Source organism: Carlito syrichta, unplaced genomic scaffold, assembly GCF_000164805.1.
Source record: "Carlito syrichta isolate Samal-C Ts95f unplaced genomic scaffold, Tarsius_syrichta-2.0.1 Scaffold303623, whole genome shotgun sequence".
Classification (NCBI taxonomy): domain Eukaryota; kingdom Metazoa; phylum Chordata; class Mammalia; order Primates; family Tarsiidae; genus Carlito; species Carlito syrichta.
This window is the reverse complement of record NW_007247719.1, coordinates 549,525-561,873: the sequence shown is the minus strand read 5'-3', so window position 1 is coordinate 561,873 and position 12,349 is coordinate 549,525. Positions and strand designations below refer to the sequence as shown.

The 12,349-nt window shown below is 43.5% G+C and overlaps 1 protein-coding gene across 1 annotated transcript in view; it reads right to left on the bottom strand.

Moving 5' to 3' along the window:
- Nucleotides 1-1,551: 1,551 nt before the first annotated feature.
- The window catches only part of PDILT (protein disulfide isomerase like, testis expressed), a 36,235-nt gene continuing 25,437 nt past the window's right edge, over nucleotides 1,552-12,349 (bottom strand). The window contains exons 7-11 of the mRNA XM_008058757.1: nucleotides 11,770-11,967; nucleotides 7,332-7,452; nucleotides 4,584-4,762; nucleotides 2,933-3,022; nucleotides 1,552-1,935 (exon numbers count right to left, since the gene is read on the bottom strand). Of these exons, the coding sequence (XP_008056948.1) occupies nucleotides 1,687-1,935; nucleotides 2,933-3,022; nucleotides 4,584-4,762; nucleotides 7,332-7,452; nucleotides 11,770-11,967 (837 nt within the window). The 3' untranslated portion in view covers nucleotides 1,552-1,686. The remainder of the gene's footprint in view (nucleotides 1,936-2,932; nucleotides 3,023-4,583; nucleotides 4,763-7,331; nucleotides 7,453-11,769; nucleotides 11,968-12,349) is intronic.

Below are 12,349 nucleotides of genomic sequence, written 5' to 3'. Positions count from 1 at the left end.
GGGGCACACCTCATCAACAAGGGTACCTGTATAATGAACATTTGTATACCTAACCCTGAATTGGACACCACATATTAAAAACATAGGTATGTCCATTGTCATGGGACTTACATGCTATTTGGGGAAGCCGGCAATATACCACTGCATAACAAAATACTAAGATGCTTTCAAATATTGACCTTCAAGAAGTCTTCTTTGAGGTGGTAACATTTGAGCTGAGATTTTATTTTTTGAGTTAGCGTCTCTGTCTCCCAAGTTGGAGCGCAGTGGCATGAACATGACCCCTGCAGCCTCAACCCCAACCTTCTGGACTTGGGAGACCCTTCCACCTCAGCTTCTTGAGTAGCTGGGACTGCAGACATGCACCACCATGCCCAGCTAATTGTGTGTGTGTGTGTGTGTGTGTGTGTGTGTATGTGTGTGTGTGTATGTGTGTGTGTGTAGACAAGGTCTTCCTATGTTGCCTAGGATGGTCTCAAATGAGCTGAGATTTTAATAATGAAAAGGACGAGCTGTGTGAGGACCTGGGGAGTATATTTTGAAGGGAGTGCATTTAGGCAGAGGAAACACAGACAGAGAAAGTGAATTGATTTTGCTTAAAGGATAGGCAGGAAGTATGACTGGAGTCTAGGACGTGGGCGGGGAGAGGGAACAGGAGAACAGATCTGCAGGGCTAGACCTTTCAAGACCTTGAAGGTATGATAAGCATATTGGATTTTGTCCTAAAAGCAATAAAGAAGACTTTATAGTTTAAACAAGTTAATAAGGTAAGTACTCATGCCTATGGATTTTTAAAAGATGGCCTCACAAGCTGTAGAAAATATAGAGGGTTTTTTGGGAGAGGGAGACAGACGTATAGTATGGCAGCACAAAGACCAATTAGAAGACTCTGGCAGCTAAGAAAGGGTAGATGACCGTCAGAGGAGATGAGAAAGAGAGTGGAGTCATGTGGAGGAAAGTGAGTGGAGTCACATGGAGGAAAGTGAGTGGTCACGTGGAGGAAAGTGGGTGGAGTCACATGGATTGATAAGTCACTTTTATGGTAGTAGTAGCAGCCAATTGAAGATGATAGCTTGAGTGAATGGGTCACTTAATGGAGGTGTGTAAGTCTGGGAACAGATTTGGTGTTAGGTCGCTTTGATACGGTGCTGAAATGCAGCATAACCAAATTAGTCCACTTCATTTGAAAGGTTTGGCCCAACTCTGGGGACCCTCACCCGTACACATAGTGTACACATAGGGGTACCCATACTGGTTAAGTGCACAGTCTCTGGAATGAGGTTGTCTGCGATTGCATCACAACAACTTTCTAGCTGTGTAGTCCTGACTGGTCGCTTAACCTCTGTACCTCAATTTCCTCATCTGTTAATGGAGTTAATAAAACCCAACCACCAGTGATCTTGTGAGAACTAGATGGATGCTCAGCATGTTGCAAACACACGTTAAATGTTGCTGTTGTGGCTTCTCTTGCAGCTCTGTCTGAATCCCAAGCCAAACGGCTCTTCTAAGGCAGCACCAACCAGGAAAAGAGGTTAATGAGCAAACAGGGAAGACATTCAAGGGCTTTATTATCCCGTCCCCTGCCTGTCCCATCACAGTGATATATACTTTTATTAGAACGAACCCACTCAGAATATGATGCTAGGACTTAGAAAATGGGCATCTTTCCTCCTGGTTTCAGAGGAACTAAAGTTCTTCCTTGACTTTTGGTTTCTTCTCTGGTTGTGGAGGCCCCTTTGGCTTAGGTGCCGCTGCCACCACCTCCTCAGGTGTTTTCTTCCGTCCAGCTGCCTCTTCCAGCTTGGTCAAGTGCTTGGTCATGTTCTCCACCTTAGGCAACTGCTCTTCAGGTGACTCTTCCTCTATAACAGGTATCTCCTTTTCCTCAGTTAATACCTCCTCTTCTGTCATTTCATTTTGCTCAACAAACAATAACTGTTAAGGAAAAGGTGAAAGGGGAAAGGGGAGGTCAAAAAAATAAGGAAACAAGAAATATGTGATCATTGTGATTATAATTGCCAAGGTCTCGTTTTCTGGAAGTGCCCAGAGAGAACCAGTCTTTGGCCCAAAGGGTTCTCGTAGATGCTAAAGATCCATTTGGCTTGGGTGGAAAGTGCCCAAGTGTAGTTTTGCCCTTTTGGTAAGAGGACCTTTGGGGGAACCCCTTCCTTTACTCTAAGTCCACAGGCATGGCTGCTGCACCCCTAGTGCCGGGACTGGGCAGATGACTGAGGCTTGGTTAATGAAATTTTCTGGGACATTTTCTGGGACTTTTAAGAAGTAGATGCTTTCTTTCCAAGCTGAAAGGATGTTATTTTGGAGCTTTGGGGTAATCTTTGACCCTCTGTGGGGAAGTGACTGCTTGAGAACAAAACCAACATAGAGGAAAGTAAAAGATGGAACGATAGAAAGTGAGTTTTAGTTCAGAATCCACTCATGCCTGGTGTTCTACCAGTTACTAGGATACATTTCCATTGCTGCTTAAGCCAAAGAGTGATGTCTGACATTTACATCTGAAGAGTCCTAACCAATACAGATGGCACCTTCCAGCCAAGGAGCTCACTGAGACATAATTAGGGGAGGAGGGAAACTAGTCCCATCCACTAGGAGAATAATGCTAGAGTGCAGAATTCCATCAAGACATCTAGTCCTCATCTCAGGAGTGTGAACCAAGGGAAGCAGCCTTAGGAGCTGTGTGTTACCTCAGAGCCTTTGCCCTTCCAGTTATTTCTAAAGTCTGCCATTTCTTCTTCCTCAAGGTAAGTGCCCATGAAATAAAGGTGACTGGTAAAGGCACCCAAACTGGATGGGTATCCATTCGTCCTCAACCATCTCCTTAGATTATGGAACTCTTGGTACATTCTTTTGTAGCTCATTGAGTTCCCAATAACTGTGGAATAGAATAATCCAGGGTGTTCATGTTTCCCCTTACCTCATCCTCATCCTCAACCCTGGTCTTGACGTGGCTTTCCAGGAAGTCAGAGAAGCCCTTCAGGGTATGTTCTCCCTTATATAGGATGGCCTAGGAAGAAAATGGAACAGGGTCAGCATGGGAGTTCCTTCTTGTAAGATGGTCATGGATGATCACACAGGTAACCCAGGGTCAAATTCCTAGCAACCTGGGAACGTCGAGCAGGTTTGAGCCTACATTGCCATGACTTTGAGATAAGAATAATAAAAATGTCTCCAGCATAGGTTTGTAATATAGTGGATTACAGCATAGAACTATAAAAACACACAGGGTTTAAGTATTGACTACATTACTTAGCAGTGTGGTCTTATTGGTTGACTTCTCTGACTCAGTTTCCTCATGTGCAATATGGAGCAATAATAGTACCTACCTCATAGTGCTATTATAAGAATTAAATGAGTTAATATATGTAAAGCTCTTAAAACAGTGCCTGGCTTACAGGTAAGCACTATATGTATTTGCTACTGGTATTATTATGATAGTAACAAATAATAAGAGGAAGAATGCAGTTATTTTACCGAGCATCTAGCAGGCGCTGCATGCTCAGTCATCACTAGCTTCCTTTCCTCTTTTGGTCTTTAGGAAGGTTCAGAACTACTCACTGCCCTCTGATTGTCTGAACTCTTTTTCAGATAACTTAAGGCCATGACACTTAGCCTCAGTTTCATGACTATCCCACATGCATCTTCTGCACCAGGGGGATGGCATCTCCCTCGCAGCGCTGGGGTCACCCTTCTACAACCTTTGTGTTCAGATTGCACTTCATACCTGTAAAGCACAGCCTTTCCTCCAACCTGATTTAAATCCCTACCATTCTCCGGAGTCCTATGTCTGCATGGAGACTTCCAGCCATATTTACCCTCCAGAGTCTGCTCCTTCCTACAGTTCCAGTTGCACTTAGAGATGATGACATCTCCCCTACACTCAGTCATCCTCTTCTGAGGGGCGGGAACCTGGGCTCACACTTCTTTGACTGAAGCCCTTCTCCATGAGCCAAAGTGGCATAGAAAGTGTGTTCCACCAACACCAGTGATGGGTGATGACGATAACCCCAAGGAGTAAACGACATTGTTTGTCACTAGCATGCATTCTTCTTCCACCTGGTGATGGCCTACCCCCAACAGTCACACGAAGGTTCTGCTCACCTTTTCCCATATAGTCAGGGTAGAGCTCAGCCCCCAATATTAGACAGAACTATAACCCAGGCTTGGCGATCAAAACACCCACACATCTACTTGGCCACAGTGATTGGATAAGGGATGAGGACTTGGAGGAAGCTACTGGAAAATTCTCTTTAGACTTGAACGTGAGAGGATGATAGGGGCCGAAGCTGAAAGAATCAGTCTTTGACCTGGAGGGCCCTCATAGATGCTAAAGATCTGTTTGACTTGGATGGTGAAGTGCCCAACTGTGGTTTTGCCCTCCTGGTAAGCGGGCCTTTTGGGGAAACCATTCTTCCTCTAAGTCCACAGGCATGACTACCACCACAGCTGGAGAGGTAGAAGGCACAGCTGGAGATAGGGAGAAACTGAGTCCCTGACGAAAATATAACCATGTTTTCAGTTATGTGAGTCCGGAGTTTTCAGTTATGTGAGTCCCAAGAGCCCCTTACTTGTTGAGAGTCGGTAGGGAACAGCCTGAAGAATGGGTACCGGTCCATATACATTAGCTGAATGTCGTTGGCTGTGATGTCGATCTTGGCGATGGTGACTGTGGAGTGGTTTTGATACTTTCTGCCTAACTCCTCCAATAATGGGAACAGCGCCTTACACTTTTCAGACCAGGGCGCATCTGGAAAAGAAGGGCCATTGCTGACGAAAACCCTGAAAGCTGGTGTTCCCTGCTCCCCCACATCCCATCCCTGAGTTTCTACTTAGGTTTCTGCTGTTTTGCAAGTTGCACTCCTTCTTTCTTTTAATTGCATATTAGGTTATTATTACATTTCAGTCACAGTACCTGATTGTTATTAGACACATTAAAAAAATTAGCCTAGACTTCTTCTACCCAGACACTAGCACCTTTATCATGTTAACATTTTCTTCTTTTTTAAGATAAAGGCCCTCACTGTGTTGGCCAACACTGGCCTCAAACTCTTGGGCTCAAGCAAGCTGGGACTACAGACATGCACCACCATATCCATCTGTTTTTTTTTTCTTTTTTATGGCATTCTGCTCCAGTCAAAGAAAAAAGCCAAGAAAAAATTTATGCTAGATGACTCCTTATGTTCTTCCAAAAGTGTGTGTGTGTGTGTGTGTGTGTGTGTGTGTGTTTCCTAAAAGAGGGTAAGCTACTTGCCTAAGGTCATCAGGTAATTAAGCAGAAAAGGCAGGATTTGAAGACAGGCTGCTTGACTTGTGACTGTTATACTACAATTATAAATAATGTCATATAATGAAATATAAGATTTTTTTTAGTCTAGTGGGGGAAAACGTGCCCAAGAAGTGAACAGATATGCCCAAGAAGTATGACAAGTACAATTAATTACCCCTGGAAAAAAGACATTGAAATTTCTTGAGGACAGTTTTTTGATCTTTGAGTCTGGCCCAGACTCCTGGCCCTCTGGAGAGAAAGCAGAGACCTTTTCCAACATGGAGAAAACCAAACCTCACCTGCTTATCCTTCCACTAAAGCTCAGAACTTAAAGTTTCTGGCTTTCTGGGAGGAATGGCCTCAAAGGCCCCCAGACACTCCATCTTTGGATGATAACCCCATTTACAAATCAAGTACCTCCAGGACCATGCCCCCTGCCAGCAGTGTCCCTGGAAGACCCCTTGAGCCCAGCAGGTTCTGGGTCAGTACAGGAGGGGGCATAATGGCGGCAGCCCCAGGGGGGCAATCTGACAGCTCTGCTTCCAAAAAAATGAGGCTGCTTTTGCCTTTTACCAGAACGAAATGGTGTTTCTTGTCTAGGAGCAGAAAGGCTACTCCTAGCCTCTCATCTAAAGGCAGCAGATATATAGTAGTGATTCAGCCATATAGACCTTAAACATCTCACTCTGGGGATGAGAGTCCATTTCGGTGAGATTTTAAAAGGTCTGCGTGATATAGTCCAGCCCTCATCTTACTCTCAAGGAAGTGAACTTGCTTCAAACTTTTTGCCTTGCTATTTACTATGTTAAGTAAGGTAATTAACCTCTCTGTGGTAGGATTCTCTGCTCTGTATCTTGGAAAAAGCCACCACACCTTCCTCACAAACTTGTAACACATTTCATTAGAGCAGGTGTGTCAACAGCAAATTTATACCTGGCTCATTGTAAGTGCTCATTAAATGTTAAAATAAAAGAGATGTCTGAAATAACGTCAGTGTCTCCTTCCTCTGTGTCCCAGGATGGAAGGGAATGCCTCTGGCTTTGGTTGCCACATGCAGATCAGAAATGGTAGGAAAAAGGGAACTAGTCCTTAGGTGAGCACTGGGCATAATTATAATAATAGGAATAAAAATAGCAATAATTGTCATTTATCAAGTGCTTACAATATGCCAGACACTGTGCTAAGTCCTTACATGAAGGATAGCGGTCCCCGCCTCATATGGGCCTTTTGATAAGTCATATAAAGCCAGAAACAAAGGAATTCTGTTGGTAGTTACAAGTGTAATTGCTGGAACCAAAGTGCATAGGTTCAAATGGCAGTTCCAGCACTTACTGGCTGTATAGGATACTGGAAAAGTTTCTTCAACTCCCTGAGACTCCGTTTAGACATCTGTAAAGTGGAAGCAATAATGGCAGCTACTTTCTTTGTTTTTTTTGAGTTGGTATCTTACTCTGTTGCTCAGGCTAGAGTGCAATGCCACGCTCACTGCCACTGCAGCCTCGACCTGCTGGGCTCAAGTGATCCTTCTGCCTCAGCCCTCCAAGTAGCTGGAACCACAAGCACATGCCACCATGCCCAGCTAATTTTTTGATGTATTATAGAGATGAGGTCTTGCCAAGTTGCCTGGGCTGGTCTCAAACCTCTGGGCTCAGGCAATCCTCTCACCTCTGCCTCCCAAAGTGCTGGGATTAATAATAGCTACTTTCAAAAGGACATTGTGAAGATTAAATGAGATAACGTATGAAATGGCCCAGTATGAGGTCCTGATACACTGCAGCATCCAATCAATCAGTATATGCCACCAGCAATTATTGTTATAAATAGCTACAGATCTGGACGATATGAAGGGCATTCCATACATTCCAACCATTCAATTTTGGGGTACAGAGTTGATTTGTAGTTGATCTGACTCTTTGGTTGTTTAAAGACCATCCTTGGCATGGTGTATTGATGGGTTTTAAAGATTTTGGTGCCCAAGAATTCAGGGGAAACACTTGAAAAATAATGTAGGAGCCCATTTCCTCCCATTTCTTTCTGTGTAGGTACTTACAGAACATCACAAATACGTCTCTTTCCTTGTCAAAGACGACTATGTTGAAGTTCTTCCCCACAAGCTGCTTAACTAGTCCCTGGTTCCAATATTTTGGAATCTCTTCACTGGACTGATGTTTCTAGGAAGCAAATTGAAGAGGTCTAACAGTCTCCAGAAAAAGTTTCTAAGTTAGTGCTTCCTACCCTGGCTGGAAACAACTAAGGGTTCTCTCTCTCTCTCTCTCTCTCTCTCTCTCTCTCTCTCTCTCTCTCCTCCACAAGAGCCTTGGGAAAGAGTTTGAAGTGCTGAGACAGATCATGAACTTGATGTCAACTCTGGGTCACTCAGGGAAGGTTGGGGTCAGAGAACTGAGGGGGAAACAGAACCACACATTGGGATGGATTTTAGCGTTCAAATACATGCTGCCTGGGATTCTGAGATGAGGGGTTCACGACTTTAGTATCTTAGATTTTTTTAATTAGCTACCCCAGTTACTCTGTGAATCAAGAACACGATCATTTACAGATGTTTGCAATCTTGATCACATACTGGTTGGATCCTGTAGTCTCTCCAAGCTTATCATCATTCTTCCCTTTTCTTTCTTTAGCCATTCTGGTCTTCAGTTTACCCAAAGGGCGAACCTTGCTTCTACCTCGGGCCTTTGTTTACACTGTTACCCTCCCTTCTTCCTCTAGCTAACTCAACTCCTTCAGAATGACATAAGGGAGGACTTCCTTGACTCTTCCCCAGTTGGATGAAGAAGTCCCACTACTATAAATACTCATAGCACTCAGTACTTTTCCTTGTATCACTTATTCAAGTTTATTATTTATATGTATTTTTATGGCTATTTGATTAATGTGTGTCAATCACACCAGATGGAATGTCATCACTTCATCACTGAGTCATCCCTCATCATTGAGTATCCACTGGCTGGTACATAATAGAACCTCAACAAATGTTTTGCAAGTAAATGGACAAAAGAATGAGCTCAGCTCTTGCTTCCCTTGGAAGGAAGTGTTGGAAATCTCGAACACATCTTTCTCTACAACCATTCGGGAGGCAATCAGATATTGCCTCCCAAGGATCTCTTGAATCCCCACCCTTTCCGCCATCTGCACTGTTACTGTCCTAGTCAAGGTAGCCTACATCTCTTATCTGGAACGGACTCCTAATATTCCTTTTACATCTCCTCTCAATCCTCTCCACATCTTTATTTTATACAAGTAGGGCTCTATTTTCACTGTGCAAATCTGGCTTGGCAATGCTCTTAGGAAACCAAATACACTCTTAAGGCCCTTACTATATGGTTTCTGCCTAGCTGACAACCAAAAACTACTTAAAGATTCTTTCAGTGGGAGCATAAAGGAGGTAGGGGCTGGAAATGGGAGCTAGGAAATAATGACAATGATGCAGAATTGGGAATCAGCCAAACCAGGCAGATCACATAGGTAATATAAAGGATGCTCATCTCTGCTCCAAGAGCACAAGAGGATGTGTTGGTCTTTGAGAGAGAAACAGACACTGCCTCAGATCTAACTGAGGAGAAGAGAGAAAGGCAGAGTTCCAGATAGAATTATAAACATGTTGATAGAAAATGAGGAGGCCCCAGTATGAACTGTTTTCTGTTTTCTTAATGATCTATAGGTAGAATACTCAACTGAGAATGAAAGTAGGGACAGGGTATGAGAAGAAATAGACTGTGATTAAGAAAATGAACACACTAAGAGAAATTTATGTAGAGATGCTAGGACATTTCTGAGAGTTCATGGGAGGTTGGGTTTGTGATGCCACAAAGCCAACCAGACTCATGGTGATGGTGGTTTTTTCCAGTGTTGTCCTGGGAGCAGTTGGGAAGTTAAGTGGTTTCAATCAGAGTTGGAATTTTGTCTGGTGAATACTACAGAGTTTAGAGGAGGTGGAAGGTCCGGGGGATAACAGAGTTAAGAGAACCATGAAATCCAAGTTCATGGAAGAGTCTATAAAGAGATTGTGGAATGGGATCAGGAGAGATTGGAAGCCATGAGAAGAGTAAGGAATTATAACAAAGTAGGTCCTGGAGAAGGGAAGTCGAGTATTCAGCAACGCTGCCGTCTCTAGGGCTTGTCCATGAGAGCAGGTTGTTAAGTTGGACACACTAACTACTGAAGAAGAGAGACCATCTCTGGAAATGATGGCAGAGTTGAGGCGGAGGGCACGTCTGCCATCAGAATCACAGTCCTCAGAGTGTTAGGAAGGCAGTCAGAGGGCAGCGATGAGGGGAGGTAGCATGTGGTCTAAAGTCCCAAAGCATGGGACCCAAAGAACGAACCCAGGGTTTCTGAAGGTGGAAGAAACAGCAATGGGTGGAAGTGGTAAGAAGGACAGCAGTCTCACTGCCGGGCCCTGTGATAATGTTGTGCTTAAAAGACAAACAGCTTTCACCCAAGAAGGCTGCAGGGAAAGCAGTGTCTCTAGGGAGATGGATAGAAGGTAGTGGATAGACGTAAGGGGACTATAGATTTTTATTTGCCTGAAGAGTCAACTTTGCTTCTGTTGTTCCTGACTATTTCTAAAGAAGCCCTCTTTTACTCTCAAAAGTGCTCCCATTTGAAAAATAAATAATTTGGTTCCCTTAATCAGCAGGCAAGTTGAGGATACATAAACAGTGGGTGACGAGGTGTTAATGGCTACATTTCTGCAGTCTCTCCTTCCTGTCAGCAGAATAGACCCCCTTCTAATCCTACCCAACCAAAAGGTCCCCAAAGCCTTAGGCATAATTACAATTGGTCTAAATGTTCTATCCCCTCCTCCTCCTTAAAGCAAGCCTCTTCCCTTGGGCCAACTAAATTGACATTGGAGCTGGTAAGAGAATAAGAGACTTCTTTCAAAGGATAAAATAAATTAGCTCTTCTAAGAGTCCATATTTCTTTTCCTTTCTTTTCTTCCTCTGTCCCTCCCTCCCTCCCTCTCTCCCTCCCTTGCTCTTGCTCTTTGAGTCAGAGTTGCACTCTGTCATCCAGGCTAGAGTGCAGTGGCATGATCATGGCTCACCACAACCTTGAACTCCTGGGCTGAAAGGATTTGCCCTCCTCAGCCTCCCAAGTAGCTGGAACTACAGATGTGCACCACCATGTCTGGCTGGGTTTTTAAAACTGTTTTTGAAGAGACAAGATCTGGCTATGTTGCCCAAGCTGGTCTAAAACTACTGGGCTCAAGCAATCCTCCCACCTCAGCCTCCCAAAGTGCTAGGATTACAGGCATGAGCCAACGTGCCTGATTGAAGAGTCCATACTTCAATTGAAAATTCTTATCTACAAGGAACTCAAACATGCTGAAAAGAAAAAAACAAAAGGCCCTATTAAAAAGCGAGCAAAAGATATGAATAGACACTTCTCAAAAGAAGACATACAAACAGCCAACAGATACATGATAAAGTGCTCCGCCTCACTAACCATCAAAGAAATGCAAATTAAAACCACACTAGATACCACCTAACTCCAGCCAGGATGGCCATCATCAATAACTCAAAAACCAACAGATGCTGGAGAGGATACCGGAAAAAGGAACACTTCTACTCTGCTGGTGGGGGTGTAAACTAGTACAACCTCTGTGGAAAACAGTTTGGCAATTCCTAAAAGATCTAAAAGTAGACCTGTCATACGACCATGCAATCCCTCTTCTGGGAATATAACCGCAGGAACTCAAATCACTATATGAAAAAGATACCTGCACATGCATGTCTATTGCAGTATTATTCACAATAGTAAAAAAATGGAACCTGCCATGCTGCCCATCGAAAGTGGACTGGGTTTTTAAAATCTGGTACATATACACAATGGAATATTATGCAACCGTAAAGGACAAAATTATGAACTTCACAGCAACTTGGATGGACTTAGAGCCTATAATACTGAGTGATCTATCACAGAAACAAAGAACCAAGCATCACATATTCCCATTCATAAGCAGACCCTGAACAATTATCATACTACTATAAGAAAGGGATTGACAGTAGTGGGAAATTGCCAGGGAAGGGAGGGGAGGCACACCTCATCAATAAGGGTACCTGATCTCAAACCAGGTGAAGTGGGGACCAAAGTGAGGCCCAAACTTTACATACACAATGACCACTTGTATACTTAACCCTGGATTGTACCCCACGATCTTTAAAATAAAAATAAAATAAATTTAGAGAATAAAAATATTATTGAAGCATTAAAAAAGAAAGAAAAAAGAAAATTTCTGCAAAGGAAATGCCTTTGCTTTACAACTTAGGATTGAATGGTGGATTTATAGGCTCAGGACAGATCAAAAGTTTGATAGATTTGAGGTGGCAAGATGGGAGAGTTCCCCACTTTTAACCATGAAGTTGGTCTTTATTTTGCCTCCCCATTCAGATGACCAAAGCAAGCAGAATTATGAGAAAAGGGTGATTTTGAGGTTCTGGATCAATCTTCTCCAAGAACAAACTTACCTTGGCACTTTTACCCAGGTAGCTATGGCCAAATTTCCTGAGGTTGTCGTAGGTTATCTCATCTGAAGGCATTTTGTACCTGTTGTCGGAGCTCATGTTTAGAATTTGTACAGATGGGACATCGACCTCTGTGACACGGAAGTATTCTAAGACACGGCCATTTCTGGACTCGTCGGTGTTCACAAGGATGAAAAGGATCTGTCAAATTAAACAAAACCCTTGTCTCTGTGGATCCTTTACTAAGGGAGAGAAATTGCTGGGAAGCTGTGCAACTAGTGAGGTCTGTAGCGCACCTCTGAAGGACTTCCTGAAGGCTGCCTTCCTTTGGGCAGGTGCAGCTCTGCACCCAAAAGCACAGACAGGCGGCAGCCACCATCCTGGTTTCATCATCCTTGTGCCATGCACTATCCACACAACTTTAGGAATGCAGGAAGTGCTGTGCCTCAGTTTCCTTATCTGTAAAATGGTGATTGTTATAAAGCCTACTACCTAGGGTTGCTGTGAGAATTAAAACAGGTCAATGTATGTAAAGGCTTAGTTCAATGACTGGCAGGTAGGAAATGTCTTATATGTGCTAGTT